The sequence below is a fragment of the Mobula birostris genome, chromosome 13, assembly GCF_030028105.1.
Source record: "Mobula birostris isolate sMobBir1 chromosome 13, sMobBir1.hap1, whole genome shotgun sequence".
Classification (NCBI taxonomy): Eukaryota; Metazoa; Chordata; class Chondrichthyes; order Myliobatiformes; family Myliobatidae; genus Mobula; species Mobula birostris.
The window spans coordinates 49,312,829-49,337,770 of NC_092382.1; the positions used below are offsets into that span (position 1 = coordinate 49,312,829).

The following is a 24,942-nucleotide window of genomic DNA, read 5'->3' on the forward strand; positions in this document are numbered from 1 at the left end:
ATCATAAGACTGTATCCATTGATACATACCTCGTGGGTATTTTCTGACTGCCTTATGACGATGATGTAATTGAGTATCTTGTGAGCATGATGTAATGGTCTTGTGATGGTGGGATGATGTAAATTTCCCGCTAGTGTGATGTCACGTGATGACATGTTCCCTACAGGTATATAAAAGTGGAAACCCCTGTTGTGTTGCAGTTGATTCGTTGTTTAATTCGTCAGTTAGTCCGACCTGCTGCGTATTCGTCTCATGCCGAGGTTTCATTTTAAAGTGGAGTTATACATTCTGTTGTAAGGTGATATCGTTGTGCCGGCAGTTTCACCAATCGCTGCCAGTTTTTTGTGTTGCACCCCTGATTTACCTTTACAGTCTAGTATAGGAGAGTGAAGACCTTACTGAAGTACGGGAACACGAAGGATTGAGTAAAGTTGGTGTCGTTCAGCGGTTTTATAAAGGATCGACCTTATTGAATCTTCGTTCAGGAATAGTGGCCTGCATCTGAGAGAGCCCCTGAAGGATCAGGAAGGTTTATGCAGCATTCAAAAGATCAGTTCCTTTAAGCCATTTTATTTCCTTCGTTGTGAATCCTTTGGACGGGATCAGCAGTAACGTCACGCCTGGATGAATTCCGTTTCCAGAGAAGTCTCTCCGTACCGACTGTATAAATCACTTGAACTTTTGAATTTACCACTTTAAGAACTGTTCCAGAGTTGCCGTACAACGGTTAACTTCCGGTTAAGTTAGTCGTTTGAATACTTTTTGCTATTGTTCAGCAGAGTTTAATAAATGTTTAATAAATGTTTGTTTGTAAAACCTGACTAAATTCTATATTCAGTGTTGCTGGACACGTGACAGAATTGGGGCTCGTCTGTGATATGTTCCGATTTTGAGGCTAAGTGTTTCTTTAATTATCAACCTGATGTGGAAAAGGGAAATACCCGATTCTTTTGTTTGATTGGTCTGTGGGTGGTATTCGGCAGCAATGAATATTGATGAGTTTATGGCATCCCCAAACCCGGAGCTATTAGCGAAGGCCAAAAGGGATGATGTATCCGAGATTTCTAGAAGTCTGGACCTTAAAGGTATTTCGAAGGTTACAACAAAGCCAGTAATTCAAAGGGAAATAGTGGAATATTATTTAAATTCGGGTGATTTTGATAAAGAAGTGTTAGATATGTCTCCAATGAGTAATCTAGAGATGCAATTACATATTGAACAGATAAAATTGGAATTATTTAAAGCGGAGGTGCCCGAAAGAGAAGCTTATAGGAAAAGCGAATTTGGAGAAAGAGAAACAGATAAACGGGGGGAATTTGAGCTAGCCATGGAGAAATTAAAGATGGAGAATCAATCCTCTGGTCCTAGGAAACCCGTTTGTTGCTAGTCGGGAAGTTATATTAGTTCCTCCATTTAATGAAACAGAAGTGGATAAATATTTCCAACACTTTGAAACTGAAGCTCTGATTTCAGGGTGGCCGAAAGATAAATGGCTTGTGATGTTACAAAGTGTAATTAAAGTTAAAGCTCAAAAAGTTTATACAGCTTTAACTGCTGAGCAAACACTTGATTATGATATTGTGAAGCATCATATACTGAAAGTGCATGAACTGGTTCCAGGAGCTTACAGAGAAAGATGCAGAAATTTGAAGAAACCTGTAGAACAAAAAAAAACTTATGTGGAATTTGCCTACGATAAATCTGTGCGTTTCGAGTAATGGGTTTCCTCTAAAAATGTGAATGAAGAGTATAATGACTTAAAAGAGTTTATTTTAATGGAGGAATTTAAAAGGAGCATCCCCGTTGAAGTAAGGACATACTTAAATGAGAGGGACACTGCTACATTGCAGGAGTCTGCTAAATTAGCAGATGAGTATGTTCTAATCCACAAGTGTAAATTTCCTCTGGGTAGAACTTTCAAAAGGAAAAATAGCACAGAGAGTCAAGGTAAACCAGAAATTAAATCAGAGGTTGGTGAGAAAGGTAAGGATGAATGGAAACATGTGAAGGAAAGACATCTTGGTCCTATTTGTAATTATTGTAAGAAACCCGGTCACGTAATAGCTAACTGTTTCCGATTGAAGAAGGAGGAGAAGGAGGCGGTCCCAGATGTTTGTGTGCAACATATTGAAACACCTGTAAATCCACAGGGTTCGAAAAATTCGAATGAAGCTTTGTCAGAGTCTGACCAAGTTAAGAGTGGATATGATCATTTTATAACCGAAGGACTTGTATCCTTGAAAGAGGAAACCACTCTAATGCTAATAAAAATCCTTAGGGATACTGAAGCTTCTCAGTCACTTATGTTAGACGGTGTTCTACGTTTAGTGATGAGTCTGACATTGGTGAGGTGAACTATATACGAGGTGTTGGGAGTGCCCAGTGCCCTTATGCCTGTATATTTGCATAAAGTAAATTTAAGGTCAGAGTTAGTTAAAGGACCTGTTAAAGTAGGACCACAACCCAGTTTACCCGTGAATGGTGTTACTAATTTGCTGCATTATGTTTTAAAATTTAAAGAAAGATGACATAAAGCTTTTAGCTTAACAAGGGAAAATTTAAAATCGGCTCAGGGAAAAATGAAACCTTGGTATGATAAGGAAGCTAGAATGAGGTCATTTAAGCCTGGAGATAAGGTGTTGGTTCTTTTCCCGGTGCAAACAACCCCTTTACAAGCTAAATTTCATGGTCCTTATCAGGTATATCTAAAGTTAATGATGTGGATTATGTGATTTAAAAACACCAGATCGAAGAAGGCCAACACAGCTTTGTCATATAAATGTGATAAAACCATATTATGAGAAACAGTCCACTAGTATGACTGTTGTGGTCAATGATAATGAGTCTGATCCCATGAGGAACTTAATGGTTGATTCATCTGTAACTCATTTTAAACCCAACATTATTTATGCCAGATAACCAAACTCAACAATTCTGGAAAATATTGATGAGAAATTCGTTCATTTACAGCCGGAGCAGAGGCAGCAGATGAAGCAGTTAATTCTTAAATATAGGGATTTATTTCCAGACGTTCCTAAAAGAACCACAGTAGCTTCACATGATGTAGGTGTTGGAGATACCAAACCCGTAAAGCAACATCCATATCAGATAAACATGTAAAAATGTGAACTTGCTGAACATGAAATTAAGTATATGTTGGAGAATAATATTATTAGACCTTCTAATTCGAATTGGAGTTCATCTTGTGTTATGGTGCCTAAACCAGACAGTAGTATTCGGTTTTGTACGAATTCCAGGAAGGTGAATGCTGTGACAAAAACTGATGCGTATTATCCCTAGAGTGGGTAATTGTGTGGGCAAAGTTGGAAAAGTGAAATTCCTTACAACGATTGATTTGGTAAAAGGTTATTGGTGTGTTTCATTGACGGATACAGGTAGAGAAATTTTTGCATTTGTAACCCCATCTGGGTTATATGAATATAATGTTCTTCCCTTTGGGATGAAGTATGCACCACGTACTTTCCAGCGGATGATTAATTCTGTGATTCATGGGTTAAAAGATACAGATGCCTATACTGATGATTTAGTTACAGGAAATGATACTTTGGAAGCCCATATTACTGAGGTGGAGAAACTATTTGAAAGGTTTTCAAAAACTAACTTAACTATTAACTTAGCTAAAAGTGAATTTGGTCATGTCACTGTGACCTACCTTGGTTATGTTGTGGGTCAGGGTAAGTTAGCTCCTGTTCAGGCAAAAGTTCGGGCAGTTTTAGAGGCACCAATTCCAACTGCTAAAAAGACTCTCAGAAAATTCTTGGGAATGGTAGGATATTACCGTAAATTACCGTTAACTAATCTCTTGAAGAAAAGTGAAAAGTTTGTTTGGGCAGAGCCTTGTTAAGAGGCCTTTGATAAATTGAAAACTATGCTATGTCACAAACCTGTGCTCAGGTCACTTTACTTTGAAAACACATTTTCATTAGCTGTAGATGCTAGTGATGAGGCTGCAGGAGCAGTGTTACTTCAAAGGGATGATGGTAATCAGGCTGATTGTCCAATAGCTTACTTTTCTAAGGAATTTAATGAGCATCAAAGAAGTTATTCAACCATAGAAAAGGAATTATTATCTCTCGTTTTGACTTAACAACATTTTGATGTGTATGTTGGTACAACTCAGAAACCACTCATAGTTTACACCGATCATAATCTGTTAGTGATATTGAGTAAGATGAAAAACAAAATTAGAAGGTTACTGAATTGGAGTTTGATGTTGCAGGAGTATAATATTTTGATAACTCATATTAAAGGCAAAGATAACGTGATTGCTGACTGTCTATCTAGATGTTGAATGTACAATGTATTTTTTATGGCGTGGTAATGTATTTCCTGTAAAGGTATTTTAACATTTCTAATAGTCCTACTGTATATTAGTTTGTAAGGTGCTGTATGATAACACTGTGTACATTGTGTATGTTGTAGATTTTATAGATTTGTAATTTTTTTTCTGTAAATAGTTGTTAAATTTTTCTCATCAAAGACCACAATTTTCCATTTTGCAGGAAGGTGCTACATACCTCGTGGGTATCTTGTGACTGTCTTATGATGATGATGTAATTGAGTGTTTTGTGAGCATGATGTAATGGTCTTGTGATGGTGGGGTGATGTAGTTTTCCCGCTAGTATGACGTCACGTGATGACATGTTCCCTACAGGTATATAAAAGGGGAAACCCCTGTTGTGTCGCAGTTGATTCATTGTTTAATTCGTCAGTTACTTCGACCTGCTGCGTATTCGTCTCATGCTGAGGTTTCATTTTAAAGTGGAGTTATACATTCTATTGTAAGGTGATATCGTTGTGCCGGCAGTTTCACCAATCGCTGCCAGTTTTGTGTGTTGCACCTCTGATTTACCTTTACAGTCTAGTATAGGAGAGTGAAGACCTTACTGAAATACGAGAACACGAAGGATTGAGTAAAGTTGGTGTCGTTCGGCGGTTTTATAAAGGATCGGCCTTATTGAACCTTCGTTCAGGAATAGTGGCCTGCATCTGAGATAGCCGCTGCAAGATCAGGAAGGAGCTCGATAGGTTTGGAGAACAGGCAACGAAGTATGAGATGAAATACAGTGTATGTAAGTGTACGGTCACGTACAATTGGTAGAAGGAATAAGGGCGAAGAAAAAAATAAATAAATGGGAGAAAATTCAAAAATCAGAGGTGCATAGGTACTTGGGGGTCCTTGAGCAGAGGTCCCAAAAGCTTTGCTTGCAGATTGAGTTGATAAAGGATAACAACTGTAATGTTAGCATTTCAGAGCAAGGATGTGATACTGTAGCTTAATAACACATTTGTCAGATCGCTCTTGGTGTAACACACATAAAAGTTGCTGGTGAACGCAGCAGGCCAGGCAGCATCCCTAGGAAAAAGTACAGTGGACGCTTCAGGCCGAGACCCTTCATCAGGAGACCTGACGAAGGGTCTGGCCAAAAACGTCGACTGTACCTCTTCCTAGAGATGCTGCCTGGCCTGCTGCGTTCACCAGCAACTTTTACGTGTGTTGCTTCAAATTCCAGCATCTGCAGATTTCCTTCTGTTCTCTCTTCTTGTATTGTGAGCACTTTCCGACCTCCTATCTGAGAAAAGATGTGATTGTATTGGAACGGGTCCGGAGAAGGTTCATGAGAATGATTCCAGGAATGAAAGGGTTAACGTGTGAGGAGTATTAGACGGCTTTGACCTGTACTCGCTGGTCCATAAGAAAGAGAGGGGATCTCATTGAAACTTATTAAATATTGAAAGACCTCAATAAACTGCCTATAAGGAAGATGCACCTTATACTGTGTGAGTTTGGGACCAGAGGCCACGGCCTCAATAATATAGGGCATCGATTGAAAGCAGAGATGAGGAGGAATTTCTTTAGCAGAGATTGGTATATCTTTGGAATTCATTGCCATGGACAGAGTAGACACCAAGTCAGTGAGTGTATTTTAAATGGATGTTCAAAGATTATGCGGAGAAGGCAGGAGAATGGGGTTGAGAGAGATAATCAATTGGACACGAAGGAATGGTGGAGCAGACTTGATTGGCTGAGCAGCCCCTGTCTCATACCTCATGGCTCATGGCCTGAAGAAGAGGCTAGTGAGGTTGCAGTAGGGTTAGGGTATTGCTCGAGTATCCGTGCCTGGATTATTGTATTCAGTTTTGGTCGTTCTGCTATAGGAGAGATGACGTCAAGCTACAATGAGTGCAGAGAAGATTTATGAGAATGGTGCCGGTACTCGAGGGACTGAGGTCTGGAGAGAGGTTGGGCAGGTTGGGACTTCATGCCTTGAAGTGCAGGAGATTGAGGCTGACCTTGTGCAGGATTTCCAAACCATGAGTGTACAGAGCAGTCCCTTTCCCCGCTTTTGTGGAATCAACAACCAGAGGGCACCAGTTTGAGGTGAGAGAGGATTGATGTAATAGGGATCCCAGGGGAAAATTACTAATCCACTCCTTTCTGGTTCATTGTTTAACTAACACGATGAGTGCACTCTCAGGCTGGAGGAGCAACACCTCATATTACATTCCGGCAGTTTACTACTCATGATATGAACATCGAAGTATTCAACTTGAACCTCCACCTTTTCTTTTCATCAACCCACATGTCCGTCTCCTCCATTCCGTCTTCCCACTTCTCTCTTCTCCACTGCAGATTGTCTCCCTCTGGTTCCTCTTTTACTTCCTTCTTTTTCCCATTTTCCGCTCTCCTATCCTATCAGATTCCCTCTTTTCAGCCCTTTGCATTTTCCACCTCCCACCTCACACCGTCTCACTTCATCTCCCACCTCCCCCACCCACTCACCGTCACTCTTATCTGACTTCACCTTGGACCAGACCAGCTTGGACTCTTTCCACTCCCCGCACCATCTTGTTCTGGCTTCTCCACACTTCCAGTCCCGATGAAGGGTCTCGGCAGGAAATCTCTGTTTTGCTTTATCCCCCTCTATAGAAGCTACCTGGTCTGCTGACTTCCTCGAGCATTTTGTGTATGTTACTCTGCATCTGCAACATCTGCAGAATCTCATCGGGACAGCGTGCAGAATGCAGACACTTCATCGGGTCTCACTAATGTCAAGGAGGCCATACCGGGAAAACTGGAAATAGTAGATGACCCCAACAGTCACGATGTTGAAGAGTTGCCTCATACGGAAGGACTGTTTGGGACCTTGACTAGTGGTGAGGAGAGCGGTTTGGAGCAGGTCTGGCAATTCTTCCACTTGCAGTTGGCTTCCAGCCCCCTGCACCTCTCGTTATCGCTGCAAGCCTCTCCCTTTTGTGGACAACACTGCCACTTGGTGGTGAATTGCCATAACAGGACCCCCTGATTTGTGGACACTATTGTCACCAGGTGGCGCTCTGCCACAATAATGTTGAGAGACAGAAACGTGACGCTGCAACCTGCTGAAATGTTTATTCAAGATTCAAGGTTGTTTAGTTCCATTTCCAGCAGACAAGTGTAAATGAGGTCGAAGTAATTCTTACTCTGGCTCCAATGCAGCACAAAAACACAATAGTGAAAACATACATCCACAGCTTATATATTGTGTACGGATTGATTGTATGTCCTTAAAGTGACGCTTGGCATAGGATGTCTGCACATAAGATGACAGACAAGTAGAGGGGTCTGATGGTGTGGAAGGGTGGGTTAGTGGGTAGAGTTATTTAACAGCCTTCCTGCTTGGGAAAAGTAGCCGTCCCAGAGGCTGGTAGTCCTGGTGAGGATGCTGCGCAGTCTACCCCCCGATGGGAGTGGGGCAAACAGTCCGTGAGCCAGATGGGTGGAGGGAGATTATGAGAATCAGGTTTGTGCTTGATCTCAAGAGAGAGAATTTGGAAAATACCAATGAGATACCTTTTAGAACAGCTTGTAATTTTGCCCACTAGGGAAAAGTTAATTCTGGATTGGGTGTTGTGTAATGAACCAAATTTGATTAGGGAGCTTATGGTAAAGGAAGCGTGTGGATGCAGTGATCATAACATGTTAGAATTCACCCTGCACTTTGAGTGGGGAAAGGTACAACAAGTTGCATCATTATTAGTGGAGTGAGGGGAGCTACAGAGGCACGGGAGAAGAGCTCACCAAAGTTGATTGGAAGGGAACACTAGCAGGGATGATGGCAGAATAGTAATGGCTGGAGTTTCTCAACTTGACAGCATCAGGGTTGAAGAGAAACACATCATACTCCACCTGTGTAGCTCAAACCTGAATGCATCAGTATCGATTTCTCCTTCCAGTAGGAAAAAAAAATCACTGCCCATCATCTTTCCTTTTACTCTTCACTCTGGGCATTCACCAGTAAAGTTATGTAAATATGATGCTACCATTCATTACGAGAGGACTATTCATAAGGATACTATGTTGAAACATTATCAGGCAACGGTTAAACCACGCGGACTATTATGAATAGTGTAGGGACTCATCTCGGGAAAAATTGGACAGAGTCCAGAGGAGGTTCATGAAAATAATTCCGAGGCTGACAGGTTTAACGCATGAGGAGCATTTGATGTCTCTGGGCCTGTATCCTATAGCATTTAGAAAAAAAATGAGGGAGGCTGTCGAATACCAAAAAGCAGAGAAAGAGTGCATGTGGAGAGGATTTTTCCTGCAGTCGGGGACCAGGGGAACACACCCTCAGAATAATGGGACCTCCATTTAGAACAGAGAAGATGAAAAATTCTCCCACTGCGTTTTATGATCTCATGATTATTCAACACAACTGTTTATGATCTAAGCTCCTGTGCCAGTTCCCCTCGCTCCCCTTAATTAATTATATATGTCCACCTCAAAAATACCCAGCCAACCGGCCTTCATACCCTCAGGACAGTGAATCCCAAAGAGTGTACACTCAAATAGATTGATAGCTCATTGATCACAAAGCAAAATTAAATAGAAAATATAAATTTCCAGGAATTTTCACACATCTCCATTTGAAATGAGCATCTCTCATCGACCCCTCTCTGTGGCTCTCTGACTGATGAGGAGAGATACTTCAAGATGCTTCACAAATAACCTATTGTTTGTAAATATGTTCTAAATTCAGGGCCAAATCATCTCACATCTGCTGGTAAATCATCCCATTTATTACACTGGTAAAACTGCTCTGGCGGACTCTATAGCTACTCTTAAGATTTCTTTCTGCTTGGGGGTTAAAGCCGTGCATAGAATTCCAGATGTGGCTTCACTGACACCCTGTACAATGGTAGCTACACTGGCCCATTACATTATCTCCACTCCCTGTGCGGTGAAGGCCAAAATACAATCTGCCTTTTGAACTACTTGATGCAGAAACAGAATGTCATCATTAGATTTCCTTCCTTTGCTTCTGTGTTCTCAGCATAGTTAGATAACCAATTTAACCAATTTCCCCCGGGATCAATAAAGTACGACTATGACTATTTCCCATCTCGTTTCCTCCTCCAGGTGATTAAGCAGTGAACATGTTTACTGAGCATATAAACGTGTACCAGAGCATGTCTGCAGGGTTAGGACTTTGCTCTGGGAGTAATATGTGGGAACCCCGGGAATCTTCCAGTCTCCCATATGGCCGTATCTGTGCCAGGTGCACCAAGGTGCAGCTTCTGAGAGACCGCGTTTGGGATCTGGAGCTGCGGCTTGATGACCTGCAGCTTGTAATGGAACGTGAGCAGGAGTTAGATAGGAGCTACAAGGAGTTAGTCACTGAGGCTGCAGGAGTTAGATAAGTGGGTGACTGTCAGGGAAGTGATGGGAAGAGCTCAGATAGTAGAGAGCACCCCTGTGGCCATCCCCCTCAGTAATCGTTATCTCATTTTGGATGCTGCTGAGAGGGATGACCTGACAGAGGACGACCACGGTGATCCGGTCTCTGGCACTGAGTCTGGTTCCATGGAGCAGGAGGGAAAGAGGAAGATGATCTCTGTTTTAAGTCTTCATAACCTGAATCCCGAATTTGGCTGTCATGGGTATCAGAATCATGCCGCACAGAACTGTCTGCATTGGCAGACATTTAGCCATACTTGGAGTTACTGCGCAGGAAGGATAAATGTTAAAATCCATCTGTGGATCGTCAGTGGTTGGCTTAGTTGTCAACTGCACTGCAGGAACAACTTCACCATCTGCCCGGTCATTCCCTAACAGCAAAGTAACATCTTCCACCGGTAAACTCGAGCATAATCTGAACTTAACAGGTCCCGAAACCAACCCTGACTGTAAAGTTACCCTGTGCAATGGCACAGAAACCATGCCACCCCCAATGCCTTTAATAAGATTTACCTCACCAATGTCAGACTCATCACCAAACTTTAGAATGCTGTCTAATATAAGTGACTGAGAAGCCCCAGTATCTCGAAGAATTTTCACTGGTATCAGGGTTGACCCTTCCTTTACTAATACAAACCCATCTGACATAAAATGATCAAATCCCTTCTTCACTCGGTCAGACCTCTCAGTCCTTAACTGAGCCTCAACAAAATGTGGGTTTGTAGGTGCTTCAACAGACTGATCACAGGCATCTGGGACTGCCTCCTTTTCCTTTTTCTTCTTCAGGATGGAACAATTAGCCATCATATGACCAGCCTTCTTACAATAGTAGCAAGTAAGACCAGAATATTTCTCCTTCAACTTCTTCCCTTCATCCTTACTCTTGTTAATAGTCCCAGCATTAATTTCTGGTTTACCCTAGTTATTCCTGCTACTCTTTTGGTAGCTGTTACTCAGGGTAAATTTAACCTTATGAGTTAAAGCAAACTGATCTGCTAATCTAGCAGACTCCTGCAAAGTGGCAGCATCCTTTTCATCTAAATATGTCTTTAAGTCATTATGGACGCACCTTTTGAATTCTTCAACTAAAACTAACTCTTTCAAGCTGTTAAAGTCATCATTTACATTTTATATGTGTGCCAGCGGTCAAAACACACAAACTTCTCATAAGCAAATTCCATACAAGTCTGGTTCAGAGATCTCCTCAAATTTCTAAACTTTTGCCTGTATGCTTCTGGGACCAACTCATAAGCTTTGAGCACAGCCTGTTTCACAATGTCATAATCAGCTGTTTCATCAACTGTCGAAGCAGAATAGGCTTGCTGAGCCTTCCCCTTAATTACACTTTGTAAGAGAATAGGCCAATCCTCTTTTGGCCACTTTAAACTCTGAGCAAAATGCTGAAAGTATTTATCAACCTCTGCCTCATCAAATGGAGGTACCAATTTAACTTCCCGACTGGCCTCAAACTTATCACCAGAGTCTAATGCTAGACCACTTTGCTGCAATCTCTCTACCTTTCCAGCTCAAACAGCCTCTGTCTTTCTGCTTCCTCCTTCTGTTTTTCTGCCTCTCTAGCTTCAAACTGCCTCTGCCTTTCTGCAGCCTCCATCTTTATTTTTTTTAACTTGTACGGGAGCTCAAGCTCACTCAGTTTACTTTCAGGAAACACCTCCAACTCCTCCACTTTAAACATACCCTTGGATACACAATGTTCAGTTATTATCCTCTGCCTCTGTGACCTCCTCATTGTCAATTTCACCTTTCCAAGTTTTAACCTTTTAGCAGTACTCAACAGCTCAGTCCTTCTGGCATCCTCTAATGCCTCAGAGGTTGGCGCTTGCAGAAATCTATCAACATCCATTGCTGCTGATTTTTCACCCACAAATAAATCAAAAGGGATTTCCCCAATGAAATTGATAATTAATCAATCAATACGCCCCCGAATTTGTTCATATCCTGGACGCAGGCCCCAATTTTGTTACAAACCATAACGCTTTAGAAATGAACTAGCAGCAGTAGACTACACCTGAAGTCTGGCTTTGATGCTAAAACAACTATCTTTATTAGTATCAACTCATAATATAGTAACTTAAGCAAGATAAACAAAAGCTAACAGAGTTATGTGTGTATATATGTGTGGGTAAATATAACTCCCAAACTATTGAGCTCGGGGGAAACAAGGCTTAGAGTCTTGAGATGGTAAAATATGAAAGTTCAGTTCATCCATGGAATAGGTGATGAGAGAGATATTTGTAATGCAGGGTGAATTTCCAGAGAAGGCAATTATGTCGAATTCCACAGGTCCCATGGTGGTAAAACGAGAGAACAGTCACTGTAGATTTTATCTGTCATCATTCCAAATCCACATACGAATTATCACCGAAAGTGACTTGTCACAAGGGGTATCGTCTTCAAGTGAATTACCACACCACACCCAGGCAAGGGTTAACACATAAGTGGTCTTCACAGGATACCTCAAATCAGATCCACTCCTATGGATCAAACGAGGTGACAACCACACATTCGATGTACACTGAATCGATAATTAACCCACCCTTGTGGGATAGGGAAGTTCTAAACAGTGACCCTTGGCCACTAGTTCCCTGGTTTCGATCCTTCCATTTTTCCTCCTTCGTCTCCGTCTGACTCTGAGTGTCCGTGTCCTCGGTTTAAACTAAACAAGCTGCGAGCGATATAAAGAAGCGGCAAGTCAGACTGATTCGCCTTCTTAATCTCTCTCTCTCTCTCTCTCTCTTTAAATGACAGTCCACAGCAAACGAAACCTAGAGATTCATAACAACGGCCACTCCCCATTGTGAACTGACTGGTGTGCCAGTAGTTGGGATGACTGAGTGAATCCTTTCCCACATTCTGAGCAGGTAAACGGCTTCTCCCGAGTGTGAACTCGCTGATGACTCTGTAGGTTGGATGACCGAGTGAATCCTTTCCCACATTCTGAGCAGGTGAATGGTTTCTCCCCAGTGTGAACTTGCTGGTGTCTCTGTAGGCTGGATAAGTGAGTGAATCTATTCTCACAGACTGAACAGGTGAACGGCCTCTCGCCAGTGTGAACTCGCTGGTGACTCTGTAGGTTGGATGACTGAGTGAATCTCTTCCCACATTCTGAGCAGGTGAACAGCTTTTCCCCAGTGTGAACTCGCTGGTGTCTCTGTAGGGTGTAAGAGTAAGTGAATCTCTTCCCACATTCTGAGCAGATGAACGGCCTCTCCCCAGTGTGAACTCGCTGATGACTCTGCAGGTGGGATGACTGAGTGAATCTCTTCTCACAGACTGAGCAGGTGAATGGCTTCTCCCCGGTGTGAACTGACTGGTGTGCCAGTAGTTGTGATGACAGAGTGAATCCCTTCCCACATTCTGAGCAGGTGAATGGCCACTCCCCAGTGTGAACTGACTGGTGTGCCAATAGCTGGGTTGACTGAGTAAATCCTTTCCCACATTCTGAGCAGGTGAATGGCCACTCCCCACTGTGAACTGACTGGTGTGCCAATAATTCAGATGACTGAGTGTATCCCTTCCCACATTCTGAGCAGGTGAACAGCTTCTCTCCAGTGTGAACTCGCTGGTGTCTCTGTAGGTGGGATGACTGAGTGAATCCCTTCCCACATTCTGAGCAGGTGAACGGCCTCTCTCCAGTGTGAACTCGCTGATGACTCTGTAGGGTGGATGAGTGAGTGAATCTCTTCCAACAGACTGAGCAGGTGAATGGCTTCTCCCCAGTGTGAACTCGCTGGTGTCTCTGTAGGTTGGATGACTGAGTGAATCCCTTCCCACATTCTAAGCAGGTGAATGGCTTCTCCCCAGTGTGAACTCGCTGATGATTCTGTAGGGTGGATGACAGTGTGAATCTCTTCCCACATTCTGAGCAGGTGAACGGCCTCTCTCCAGTGTGAACTCGCTGATGACTCTGTAGGTGGGATGAATGACTGAATCCCTTTCTACAGACTGAACAGGTGAACGGCTTCTCCCCAGTGTGAACTCGCTGGTGACCCTGTAGGGTGGATGAATCAGTGAATCTTTTCCCACAGACTGAGCAGGTGAATAGCTTCTCCCCGGTGTGAAGTCGATGGTGTCTCTGTAGGGTGGAAGAGTGAGTGAATCTCTTCTCACAGACTGAGCAGGTGAATGGCCTCTCTCCAGTGTGAACTTGCTGATGTACCTTCAGTTTAGATGAGCAAGTGAATCCCTTCCCACAGTCTGAGCAGCTGAACGGCAGCTCCCCGGTGTGAACTCGCTTGTGAGCCATTAGGTCAGATGACTGAGTGAATCCTTCCCCACAAATTTAGCAGATGACCAGCCTTTGCCCAGTGTGAACTGACTGGTGTGTCCACAGGCGGGAAGACTGACTGAATCCTTTCTCACACCCAGAACAGATGAATGGCCTTGTCCCAGTGTGAACTTGCTGATATACCTTCAATTGAGATGACTGAGTGAATCCATTCCCACTGTCTGAGCAGATGAATGGCCTCTCCCCTATGTAAGATGACGGGTGTGCCATTTGATCAGATAACCAAGTGAATCCCTCCCCACAGTCTGAGCAGGAAGGATGGTTGATTGAATCCCTTGCTCCACTTCTTAAATATCTAGACAGAGACAGCAAAACTGGCGTGCCATGCTTGAGATTCCTGGAGACAAATTCCTTCTCATTTTTAACCTGTAAAAAGATTTACAAAATCCATCAGTGTGTGCAGGACAACATTTCAGATGAGATCATTTGATTTGCCAAGGTGTGATCTGACATCTCACTGTTAAAGTGAGGTTCAACCCAAGCTGGAGAGAGAAATCATATTTTATCTGGGCACAGTGCTGGTATCCGGAATGACCATCTAATTCTCTGATGCTCTTCCTGTCTCAATAAGAATGGGCATTTCTGCCATCTCCAATCTGTGACCTGGCTCAGTCTGACTCTCTCCATTGGTATTATTCCCTGTTCCCACTGAGCTGCATGGATTCCTGCTCCCACAGTAACTGAAACACACTCACGCAAATAGGCTTTCTTGATTGCAGCTGGGATTTTCTTTTATGTATTATTAACTTAAAGTATCACAGTTTTAATGCCATGTAAAAAATTACTGCTGAGATGAATGTTTGGTTCGCCCACATAATTAAAACAAATAATATGGATTGGCCTGACTATGATTGAAATTGAATGCGACGAGCTTTGACATATTACTGGAACCCTGGGATCAGTGAACAACCGACAGCTTCCCCAGTTACTGACCCCCCCAATGGTGGTTACTTAATCAGGACTCCACTCCATTCGAAACCCCAATGCCAGCGGTCCACCCGCTGTGACTCTGTGCTATGACCCTATGGCGTACTCAACTGAGGAAAGCCAATATTATGCACCCCTCGAGGGACAGAAGTTCCCAGTTATGGTGATTGGAGAGGTTAAAGGAAGAGAGGGCAGTGCATTACTGGCCGAAGTTCCGGATTTCCTTTGGCAACAGACAGAACTGGTGGTTCCCCAGACCACCGTTAGGGTTTGCCCTGGGTTCAAGCCAAAGAACCTGGGTTCCTTGCCTACACCTCAATGAATCAAACCTCCAGCACCCAGGAAGACTGGCAAGACTTGGCCATGGGCCAATTCAGATACTGGAAGGAGTCTGAGGTGAAGACGGGACATCTGGTAAGACATTCTTTTAATATTGACCGAACTCAAGATGTTGTACCCCATCTCTGGGCAACTTCAGGCCAAGAATTCGACCACACCAACTTCCCCCCTGTCTGGATCACCATGAAAGAAGGACAGACTCTCCCATCCATTCCGCAATACCCCCTGAAGCCCGAGGCAACGTCTTATGAGGATGGAAGCTCTTTTGTCAATCCAGCAGGAAAATGATATTCTGGCTATGCGATAGTGACGGACACTGAAATAGTTGAGCAGGCCTCTTTTGAAGCAGCTGCCTCCGCCCAGAAGGCTGAGCTGTTTGCTCTGACTCGTGCCTGTATCCTAGCAACAGATAAAAGTGCGAACGTTTACAGAGACTCCTGTTACGCATTTGGAGTTGTACATGACTACAGGGCTCTCTGGGAACATGGGGATTCCAGAATTCCTCTGGCCACCCCATTAGTAATGCCACCTTTGTAAACAACTTTACTCACAGTTCTACAGCTACCTTGAGTTTTGGCTATTGTTAAATGTGCGGCCCACACACGCATGTCCGACCAGGTCACTAAAGGCAATGCTTTAGTGGATGAGACAGTGAAAAGTGCGGCACAATCCTCGGTAGTTGTGGTGCCCTCGGGTTCCCGTCAAGCAACGTTCTGTGACTTAAGCAGAACGAGTTTGCCAGACATGCGGGAGGTACGTACTTTTCAGGGGGACGCCTCTGAGGAGGAGCGCAAACTGTGTTCCCAGATGGGTGCCAGAAAGACCCTGACCTAGGTTTTTGGATCACCCCAGTGGGGCAGATTTATTTTCCTGCAGAGTTTTTATCAATATTGGTCAATTAAATACATAATTGTACACACCTGGGAAAGGAGGGAATGGTTGGTAACCTGTACCCTGCACACCGGGTACTACTCCCTTGACAGGTGAACATTATTCATGTCTACAAGTTGATTTTATTGAATTGCCTGCACTACATTGCTATAGATATTGCTTAGTTATTATAGATGTGTTTAGTAGGTGGATTGAAGCTATTCCAACTACCAATAATACTACTGTGACTGTTGTGAAGGTATTATTACAGGGAATAACTCTCAGGTATGCTGAGCTCTGCCAATGGCCCACACTTTGTGGCGAAAGTAAATGAAGGGCTATGTAATGAACTAGCTATGAAGCAACAATTCCACTGTGTACACCACCCACGGGCTGCTGGCATAGTGGAAACAGCCAATGGCACTCTGGAGAGTAAATTGGCTGAACTAACAGCAGAGACTGGACTCACTTGGTTGAAGGTCCCACCGTCACCCCTATTCCACATGAGGGTTACCCCACAGGGGAAAACAGTGTTGTCACCAGCTGAAATCATTTATGGACGGCCCATGAGGACACCCTGGGGACCAAGACCTTGTGTACCATTGCTCTCAGAAAGTCTACCAGCAAAATTGGATATGCATACCCTGGGGGAAGAGATGGGGAAATATATATGCCAACTAACCAAAATTTTCCAAGCATTACATTCACAGATACAACAGGCTTACAAGGAAGAGAACCACTCTGCAGAGAGGAGTGACTATCCCACCATAGAACCTGCTAATTTTGTCCTGATCAAGAACTGGGATCGAGGGAAACTCAGACCTCGCTGGAGAGGACCATATCTGGAGTTACTGACCACTCCCACGGCTGTGAAACTGAAGGGGCAATCTCGGTGGATACATCGAACAGACAACAAACGTGTTACTGAAGGAACTGAGTAGAAGGACTCTCTTGGACTAAAGGAAAATGTATTGGTTGATAGTGGTGTTCGTGTTTATGTCTTTGAGAGGGCTCACCCCAGCATCCGGGGGCCCCCATGTTAACACCTTTCTGTCACACCTATGCCAAACAGGTAGAAGTAGGGGCCTGCTGGGTTTGTGGTGAAATTCCGCAGCATGATAAAACTATGATCCCAATGTCAGTAATCACGCTCAACCAGACTGAGGAACTCTCAGCCTGGGCTTTCTCAAATAACACCCGGGGAAGTGAGGTGAGGAACTGTGTCCAGTCAGAGATGACTGTGGTTGCCAGTGTTTTGAGGGATGGTATCTCAGGCTCCAACCAAACGGAACTTCCTGTACTGGGAAACATGCATCCTGGCCATACTTGCAGGTGCCCAGCAGCAGAGAAGCTGAGACTGAGCGATTTTGGATGATCACTTTTCTCTCCTATGGAGTAGCCAGGAATTCACGAGAGAGAATCAATTTGGCTACAGCACTTGAGGAGCTGGCCACAATACTGCAGGGGCCCTGACAGAAACACAGGCCCAAGTAACAGAAATATCCACTGAAATGATTGCAATCTGGCAAACAGTCCCACAGAATCGTAAGGCTTTAGATTTTATTCTGGCTGAGAAAAGGGGGAACCTGTGCTATTATTGACACAGAATGCTGCACCTATATCCCTGATGACTCTACTAACATTACATCCCTCTCCGAGCACACTGTCAAGGAGATTGACAGCATCAAGAAAGTAGGGCAGGATTTACACGGGTTCACCGAAGGGTCGAAATGGTGGTCTTCGAAGGCCCGTTCGGTAATACGTGGGGCATGATATTGCATTATGGCCTAATAGTTGTACATATCATTGTTATAATTACTGATGTCTGCTGTTTTTACCCACTGATAAGTCAATGCTGTACTCGTTTGCTTTCTCTGTAAAAGATTACTACTTTGTTGATCATGTAATGATGAAAAGGAGGGAATGATAAAGTATGTAAAAGGGTTAACACTTCGTTAAACAATAGCAGCCTGTTTTTCTGAAAGAAACTGCTGATGACCAACAGATGTGCTGAGCCATGCTGAGCCATATTTCTTCTTCAGGGTCACTAGCTGGGGTTTCGGGATGCTTATCTCCTTGTGTACTCAGGTGTAGAGATAGGACAGCTTCAGTCTGTTCTGTGTGTGAAAGCCATTATGACGACTTTGTAATTTGTCTTTAGGGGCTGTCATGTAGTAAATAAATTTGGCTCCAGCCTGTCTTGTGTGGGGGGTATCTGGACGGATATACCTATGGTGTAAGTGGAATTGTTAGTCAGTTAGTGGATTGGGTGGGAACAGTCATATACTGTTCCTGTTTGAGCAAATAACGGAGTAAGCCCCAGGTGCTTGGAAAAACGAATCTGTACTTATACGGTCTCTGAGTGACTTTATCCGGATTCGACTTCCACAGAATGGGAGTGGTTTTAAAGGGCTGGGCTGCTGGTAGCACATTACCAGACCTGGAGTGATTGCAACTGGGTCTGACAGAGGCATAACTGGTTCTTCTGGGCACATTCAGTCTCACTCCAACTATTTCCTACCTTCCTTTGTACAGGTATGCAAAGTCTAAAGGACCAGTGTTTGAGTAAATGAGACTCACCAAACTTTCTCCTGACTGAAACACTGGATTCTCAAAGTCAGATGGGTTCTCTTCAGTTAATGCTCTCAATCCTCGGGCTGGTTCACTTGTTGCTGTTCCCTCGTGTGAGTTGTGGTTTGCTTCCAGTTGGGGTTCTTCTTCCAATAAATCTCTCACCGCAGGTCTAACTTTAACATGAAAGATAATGAAGCACATTAACAATAAAATGGAGAACCAAACATTTCTGCTTAATATTACTAAGAACAAAACTCACTGAAATTTAAACGCTGAAGTCAAATATAATGATCTCAGTGAACAATCTTTTATTGTCCCTCACACGTCACAAAACAATATGGGATAAGAAGGAGCCATCATTCAGTCATGGTGAGACATAAGACACAGGAACAGAATTAGGTGATTTGACCCCTCTGGTCTGCTCCACCATTCAACCATGGCTGAGTTTTATTCCAACACCATACTCCTGCCTTCCTCCTGTAACCCTGAAGGTACTTAGTAATCATGAATATATTAATCTCTGTCATAAATATACCCAAATAGCAGCCTGAACCAACCTCTGTGGCAACAACTTCCACAGATCAGAGATATTTTGGCCAAAATTTTTTTCTCATCTCAGTGTAACGTTCCGTTATATTGGCTCGTGTATGTCTAGGGGAAATCCCGCCCAGCACCTGCTTCAACACTCCCCTCAGGAACAGTCACCGCTCGAATCAATCACAAACATCAATCATCTTCTGGATGATCCAGAATTCATCCATTTCAAGTTCCAGTTCCTTCAAGTGCAGGGTTACAAGCTGTAGCTGGATACACATCTTGTAGATAGGAGAGAAGGGCAGGAACGCAAGTCTAAAGTTCGAACTGATAAGGAAACAAGGGATCCCGAACCCATGTCTGGCATACCGACCCTGTTTGAGGACGATAACCGTGATGAGGAGTGGGCTCCCACCGTAACCGACCCCCCCCCCCACCAGCTTACCAGGGGCTAAGTGTTCCCAGTGCTCCCGTACCCCAATCCTCCCAGTACTCAGGTACGGTGGCCGCTCAGGTAAAACAGTGGCGGCAGGGGAGGGGAGGCACTCTATACCCTGAGATCCAGAAAGAGAATACCGAGGATTATTCCGAGACAAGGAGGGAAGAATCCAATAAAACCGCAGAGTTAATGGCTCCACAAAGACCATTGCCCACCTGAATGCTGCCCAATCCACGAGCAGGAGGAGGGACAGCCCTCAGTGATTCACCCTTGAAGCCTCAGGAAATGATAATGATCATGAATCAGGCCCCAGATAGAAAAGAAAAACCAGCACAGTTTGCTCAGTATGTCCGCAGTACTAAACAAATGTTTAATGCAACCCTGCAAGATTTATTCAGTCTCTGCTGCATGATTCTCTCAGCTGATGAGGGGTGGAAATGGAAGGCCGAATTGAGATACCACACCTATCAGGAGTTACAGACGGAACATCATAATGGGAATGAACAGACAGACCAGATTATTCAAGCCTTGGAAGGACTCTCCAGCAACCTGTAAACATCATTAAAGTACTTGAATGCAAACCTAAGCCTGGAGAATCGGGACCAGAGTATTGGGAGCAAATTGTGGGCTGCTGTGGCACTTTCGCAGGAGACCAAGCCTTTAATGATGGGAATTTGTCCCCCCCAGTTTAATGCCTTACTGCTCCAATGCTTACCAACTAAGTTAGCCAACATGATTAAAACAAGTAATATGGATTGGCCTGACTATGAACAAAATCGAATGCGACGAGCTTTGACATATTACTGGGACCCGGCTTTTGAATCCCGACGAACCCCGAAGGGAAGTAATATCAAAGGTGAATATGTTCAGCGGGAAGAACGACACAAGCAGGCTACATCTGGGGATCAGAAATGGGAACCAAAGCATGCAACGCATGTACTCACGTGCAGGTGGAATTCCAGGGGAACCAGTGTGATGTTTCATTTACAGCCACCACCAGACTGGGGTGTAATCTCGCAGGGGGAGACTTGCTAAGTACCTTGGGAGTCGAGATTCTATGCTCAGACAAGGGTACGACCCTGGGACCAGTGAACAACCGGCAGTTTCCCCAGTTACCGACCCCCCCAGTGGTGGGCACTTAACCTGGACTCCACTGCGTTTGAACCCCTTCTGCCAGTGGTTGACTCTCGTGTGACTCTGTGCTATGAGCCTACGGGGTGCTCAGCTGAGGAAAGCCAATATTATACACTCCTCGAGGGACAGAAGTTCCCAGTCACGGTGATTGGAGAGGTTAAAGGAAGAGAGGGCAGTGCACTTCTGGCCAAAGTTCCAGATTTCCTTTGGCGACAGACAGGACTGGTGGTTCCCCATACCACCGTTAGGGTTTGCCCTGGATTCAAGCCAAAGAGCCTAGGGTTCCTTGCCTACACCTTGATGAAACAAGCCTCCAACACAGAGGGAGACTGGCAAGACTTGCTGGTGGGCCAACTCCAATACTGGAAGGAGTCTGAGGTGAAGACGGGACATCTGGTAAGACATTCTTTTAATATTGACCGAACCCAAGATGTTGTTCCCCATCTCTGGGCAATTTGAAGCCATGAAGTCGGCCGTACCACTGCCCCACTGTCCGGATCACCGTGAAAGAAGGACAGACTCTCCCATCCCTCCTGCAATACCCTCTCAAGCCCAAGGCAACATTGTGTTCTCTCCAGCTGACGCTCTCAGTCCTTTGGCAGGTTCACTTGTTGCTGTTCCTTCATCTTCAGCTGTGGTTCGCTTACAGTTATGGGCTTTTCCTTCAATAAACCTCTCACCACAGGTCTAACTTTAACATGAAAAATAATGAAGCACGTTAACAATGCAAAGGAGAACAAAACAATTCTGTTCAATGTTCCTAAAAATAAAACTCACCGAAATTTAAGCATTGAAGACAAATGTAATGCTGTCAGTGAACAAATCTGTAAATATCGCTGACACGTCATAAAACCTGATAAGGGATAGGAAGGAGTCATCGTTCAGTCATGGTAAGACATGAGATGTAGGAACAGAATTAGGTGATTCGATCCATTAAGTCTGCTCCACCACTCAACCATGACTGATTTTTATTCCAACACCATATTCCTGCCTTCCTCCTGTAACCCTAAAGCTACTTAGCAATCATGAATATATTAATCTTTGTCATAAATATACCCAAATGGCAGCCTCAACTGACCTCTGCGGCAACAACTTCCACAGATCAGACGACTTTAGGTCAAAATATTTTCCTCATCTCAGTTTTAAAGGGAAGCATATCTATTCTGAGACTGTGCTGTCAGATCAGACTCTCTATCTAATGGGGACATCCTCTCCATATCCATTGTATCCAGGCTTTTCAGCATTCGGTAGGTTTACTTAACCATACATCTCTCCACCACCCCCACTGTCCCTCTGAACTCCATTGAGCACAGGTTCTGAACCATAAAATGCTCCTCATACATAAAACTGATCATTCCTTAGATTATTCTTGTAAACCTCATTAGCAACAACTGCACAAAACACATTTCCAGGAATAACAGACAGACTGGTACCTGTATAATTTACAGGGAAAAGTTGTGCTTTCTTTACTGTTCTACTGTCACAGAACAAGCCATTTCCATTCCCAGATTAAAACAGGTCCATTTCAGGAAATATAAACCAGTCCAGGGTGAATGTAACAAAAAGAAACTGGAATTACCAGAAACGCTCAGCAGGTAAGGAACAGTTGCGGGGAGAGGAACAAACATTACAATTCAGGTTAATAATATTTTGTCAGAATGACGTCAAACATTTTCTGTTTTTAGTGCAGATCTCCAGCAACTCGAGATTCTCTCAGATTTCCACCAAGTGACAGACAGGTGACAGTGAGGGGGGATATTTCCAAACACAGTTTGAACACCAGACTCACGGGTCTATTTCCACTGTTGTAAACACGGACCAGCCCATTTACTCATAGCCTCTCCCTGTGAGGATGGAATGGGAACTCATCCTCTCCTCAGATTAGCAATCATTGCTTCCAAAGGAACTCCAGAAACAAACATCTGATCCCAGACCAGAAATACTCACTCAAAACCTCATAAACCCAAGCAGCTTGATCTCTGGGTCCATTTTACCTGGATCAAAAAGTGTGATATCCCAGGACCCAAACTCAGAGTCACACAGCTGAATCTGCCACTCACCAACACTGAGAGTCTCACACATCATCCCCACGTTTCACACTGGGTGGTGCAATCCGGGATTTCCCCACAACCAATGTCCAGCTGCTCGAAGTTTCTGCTTCACTGCAGAAGGATGACCATCCAGCCCCATCAGTAGAAGCACTAACCAATGTCAAATCCAGAACACTAACAGTTCCATATGCCTGGAGTGTAGATCACAGAATTATAGCCCAAGCACCAACTCTCCCAGTACTCTTTGCTGCCAGTAAAATACTGCAGTGTGTCAGCCAGTCACAATTCAATAACTAGCACCTCCACACCAATGCACAACAGAACTGGTACCTGATGACCCTCTGGCATTCTAGCTAATAAAAACTGATTCTGGAAATAACACAGCGAGGCCAAAGTTGTAAATGAACACTTCACAATAAAAACAAGAGTTAGAAGAAAGATGGCTGATATATAATATTGAGGTGGTCAGATACAGGGTGGACCAAGGTTGATCTAGATGGTTTATGTACATCACTGAAGCTGGGGGGGTGGGGGGTGGGGGGGGTTGGGGATTAGGAGACTGGACAGAGGTTGAACAAGATGGGCAGGGGATGAGCAGATGGAACCAGGTGGGAGAAGGGTTCAAGGACAATCTCTGATGGTCCTCCAGCAATACACAGATACTGAATTAATAGTAGCATAGTCACAGTCATACTTTATTGATCCCGGGAGAAATTGGTTTTCGCTACAGTTGCAGCATAAATAATAAATAGTAATAGAACCATAAAAAGTTAAATAGTAATATGTAAATTATGCCAGTAAATTATGAAATAAGTCCAGGACCAGCCTATTGGCTCGGGGTGTCTGACCCTCCAAGGGAGGAGTTGTAAAGTTTGATGGCCACAGGCAGGAATGACTTCCTATGACGCTCTGTGTTGCATCTTGGTGGAATTACAATAGTACATACTACCGTATAAAATGACAAAGTTAGAACAAAGAACAAGAACTTTGCCATATATCCTTTGATCCTCACCATTTTTTTATCAATACACCATAGAAAATTTCCAATCCGGACACTTCACGTCTTTGCATGGTAACTACTCTGCCTATGACTGTGAGGGACTGCGGGGACCTTGGGATACTGATCAGCACATCACAGAAACCATTCTCCCCCCTAGACTTCCCAATCCTTCTGTAAAGCAGACAGTGAAATCAAAGATCCCCATAACCTGGGTCATTCTCCTTCCTCACCCTCCCCAGTCCGGGAGAAGACACAACAGCCATAAAGCTCAAAGGACAAATGTGAGGAGCCTCAGGAAGAGAGGCGACTTGGGGGAAGTCAACGGGACTCAGGGGCCAACATCAGATCTCCCCAACAAAACAAGGAGGAAACATCACCATCCATCCGGGGATTAAGACGCCAAGTGATCTTGCGTCACAAAGCGGAGGGCGGGGCAGATCTGCGGTTAAAAAGCCTCACGTGAGCAGTTGGCGGGAGTTCCATTTCAATTCTGCGGAAATAGACAGCCTGGTCTCCTGGTTTGGATCGTTCAATGCAGATTAAGTGAAGTCGACACATTTCTGATGAGCCCAGATAATTGGAAAATAAATGAGTTCTGGCCTCACGGCCAACATCAGATCTCCCCGCTCGGGATCGGTCTCAATACTCACTGATGGGAAAGTGATATCTTCCGCCCGCAGACAGTGATCTCGATCCAGGCGGTGAGAATCCTTTGCCGATTCCGCAGACGACTCACTTCAGCACTGAGCGGAAAGGCGAACACCGTCCATCTGGAGACTGTGAGCAGGCGCGGAGTGATTGTTGCGTCATCCGGAGGGCGGGGCCTCGGGAACAGACGCGCAGCTGCTGCCTGTCTGCGGTTAAACGGGAGGGGCGAACGGGATCACGTGACCCGTGGGGGCGGAGACTCCAGCTACCCGCCACTCTGTGGAAAGAAACAAACTTGTGTTATGTACCATCAGTAATAGACCACAAACTCAGTTTTAATGTCAACTACTGCCTTTATTAGTATATAGAAAATTA

At 44.2% G+C, this 24,942-nt stretch overlaps 2 protein-coding genes across 4 annotated transcripts in view; one reads left to right on the plus strand and one right to left on the minus strand.

Moving 5' to 3' along the window:
• The window catches only part of LOC140206820 (uncharacterized), a 107,051-nt gene that overhangs the window by 60,131 nt on the left and 21,978 nt on the right, over window positions 1-24,942 (plus strand). The window lies entirely within an intron of this gene.
• On the minus strand, window positions 11,642-24,697 carry LOC140206818 (uncharacterized). 3 transcript variants are annotated; one of them, XM_072275057.1, is made up of 3 exons: window positions 24,570-24,697; window positions 18,768-18,930; window positions 11,642-14,417 (listed from the first exon to the last, which is right to left on the minus strand). In XM_072275057.1, the coding sequence occupies exon 3, from the start codon at window positions 14,007-14,009 to the stop codon at window positions 12,537-12,539; it is 1,473 nt and encodes a 490-aa protein (XP_072131158.1). In that variant the 5' UTR covers window positions 14,010-14,417; window positions 18,768-18,930; window positions 24,570-24,697; the 3' UTR covers window positions 11,642-12,536. The 3 variants fall into 3 exon arrangements, with proteins under 3 accessions (XP_072131158.1, XP_072131156.1, XP_072131157.1); XM_072275055.1 differs by having other exon boundaries at window positions 18,768-18,934; XM_072275056.1 differs by lacking the exon at window positions 24,570-24,697 and adding an exon at window positions 21,348-21,398 and having other exon boundaries at window positions 18,768-18,934.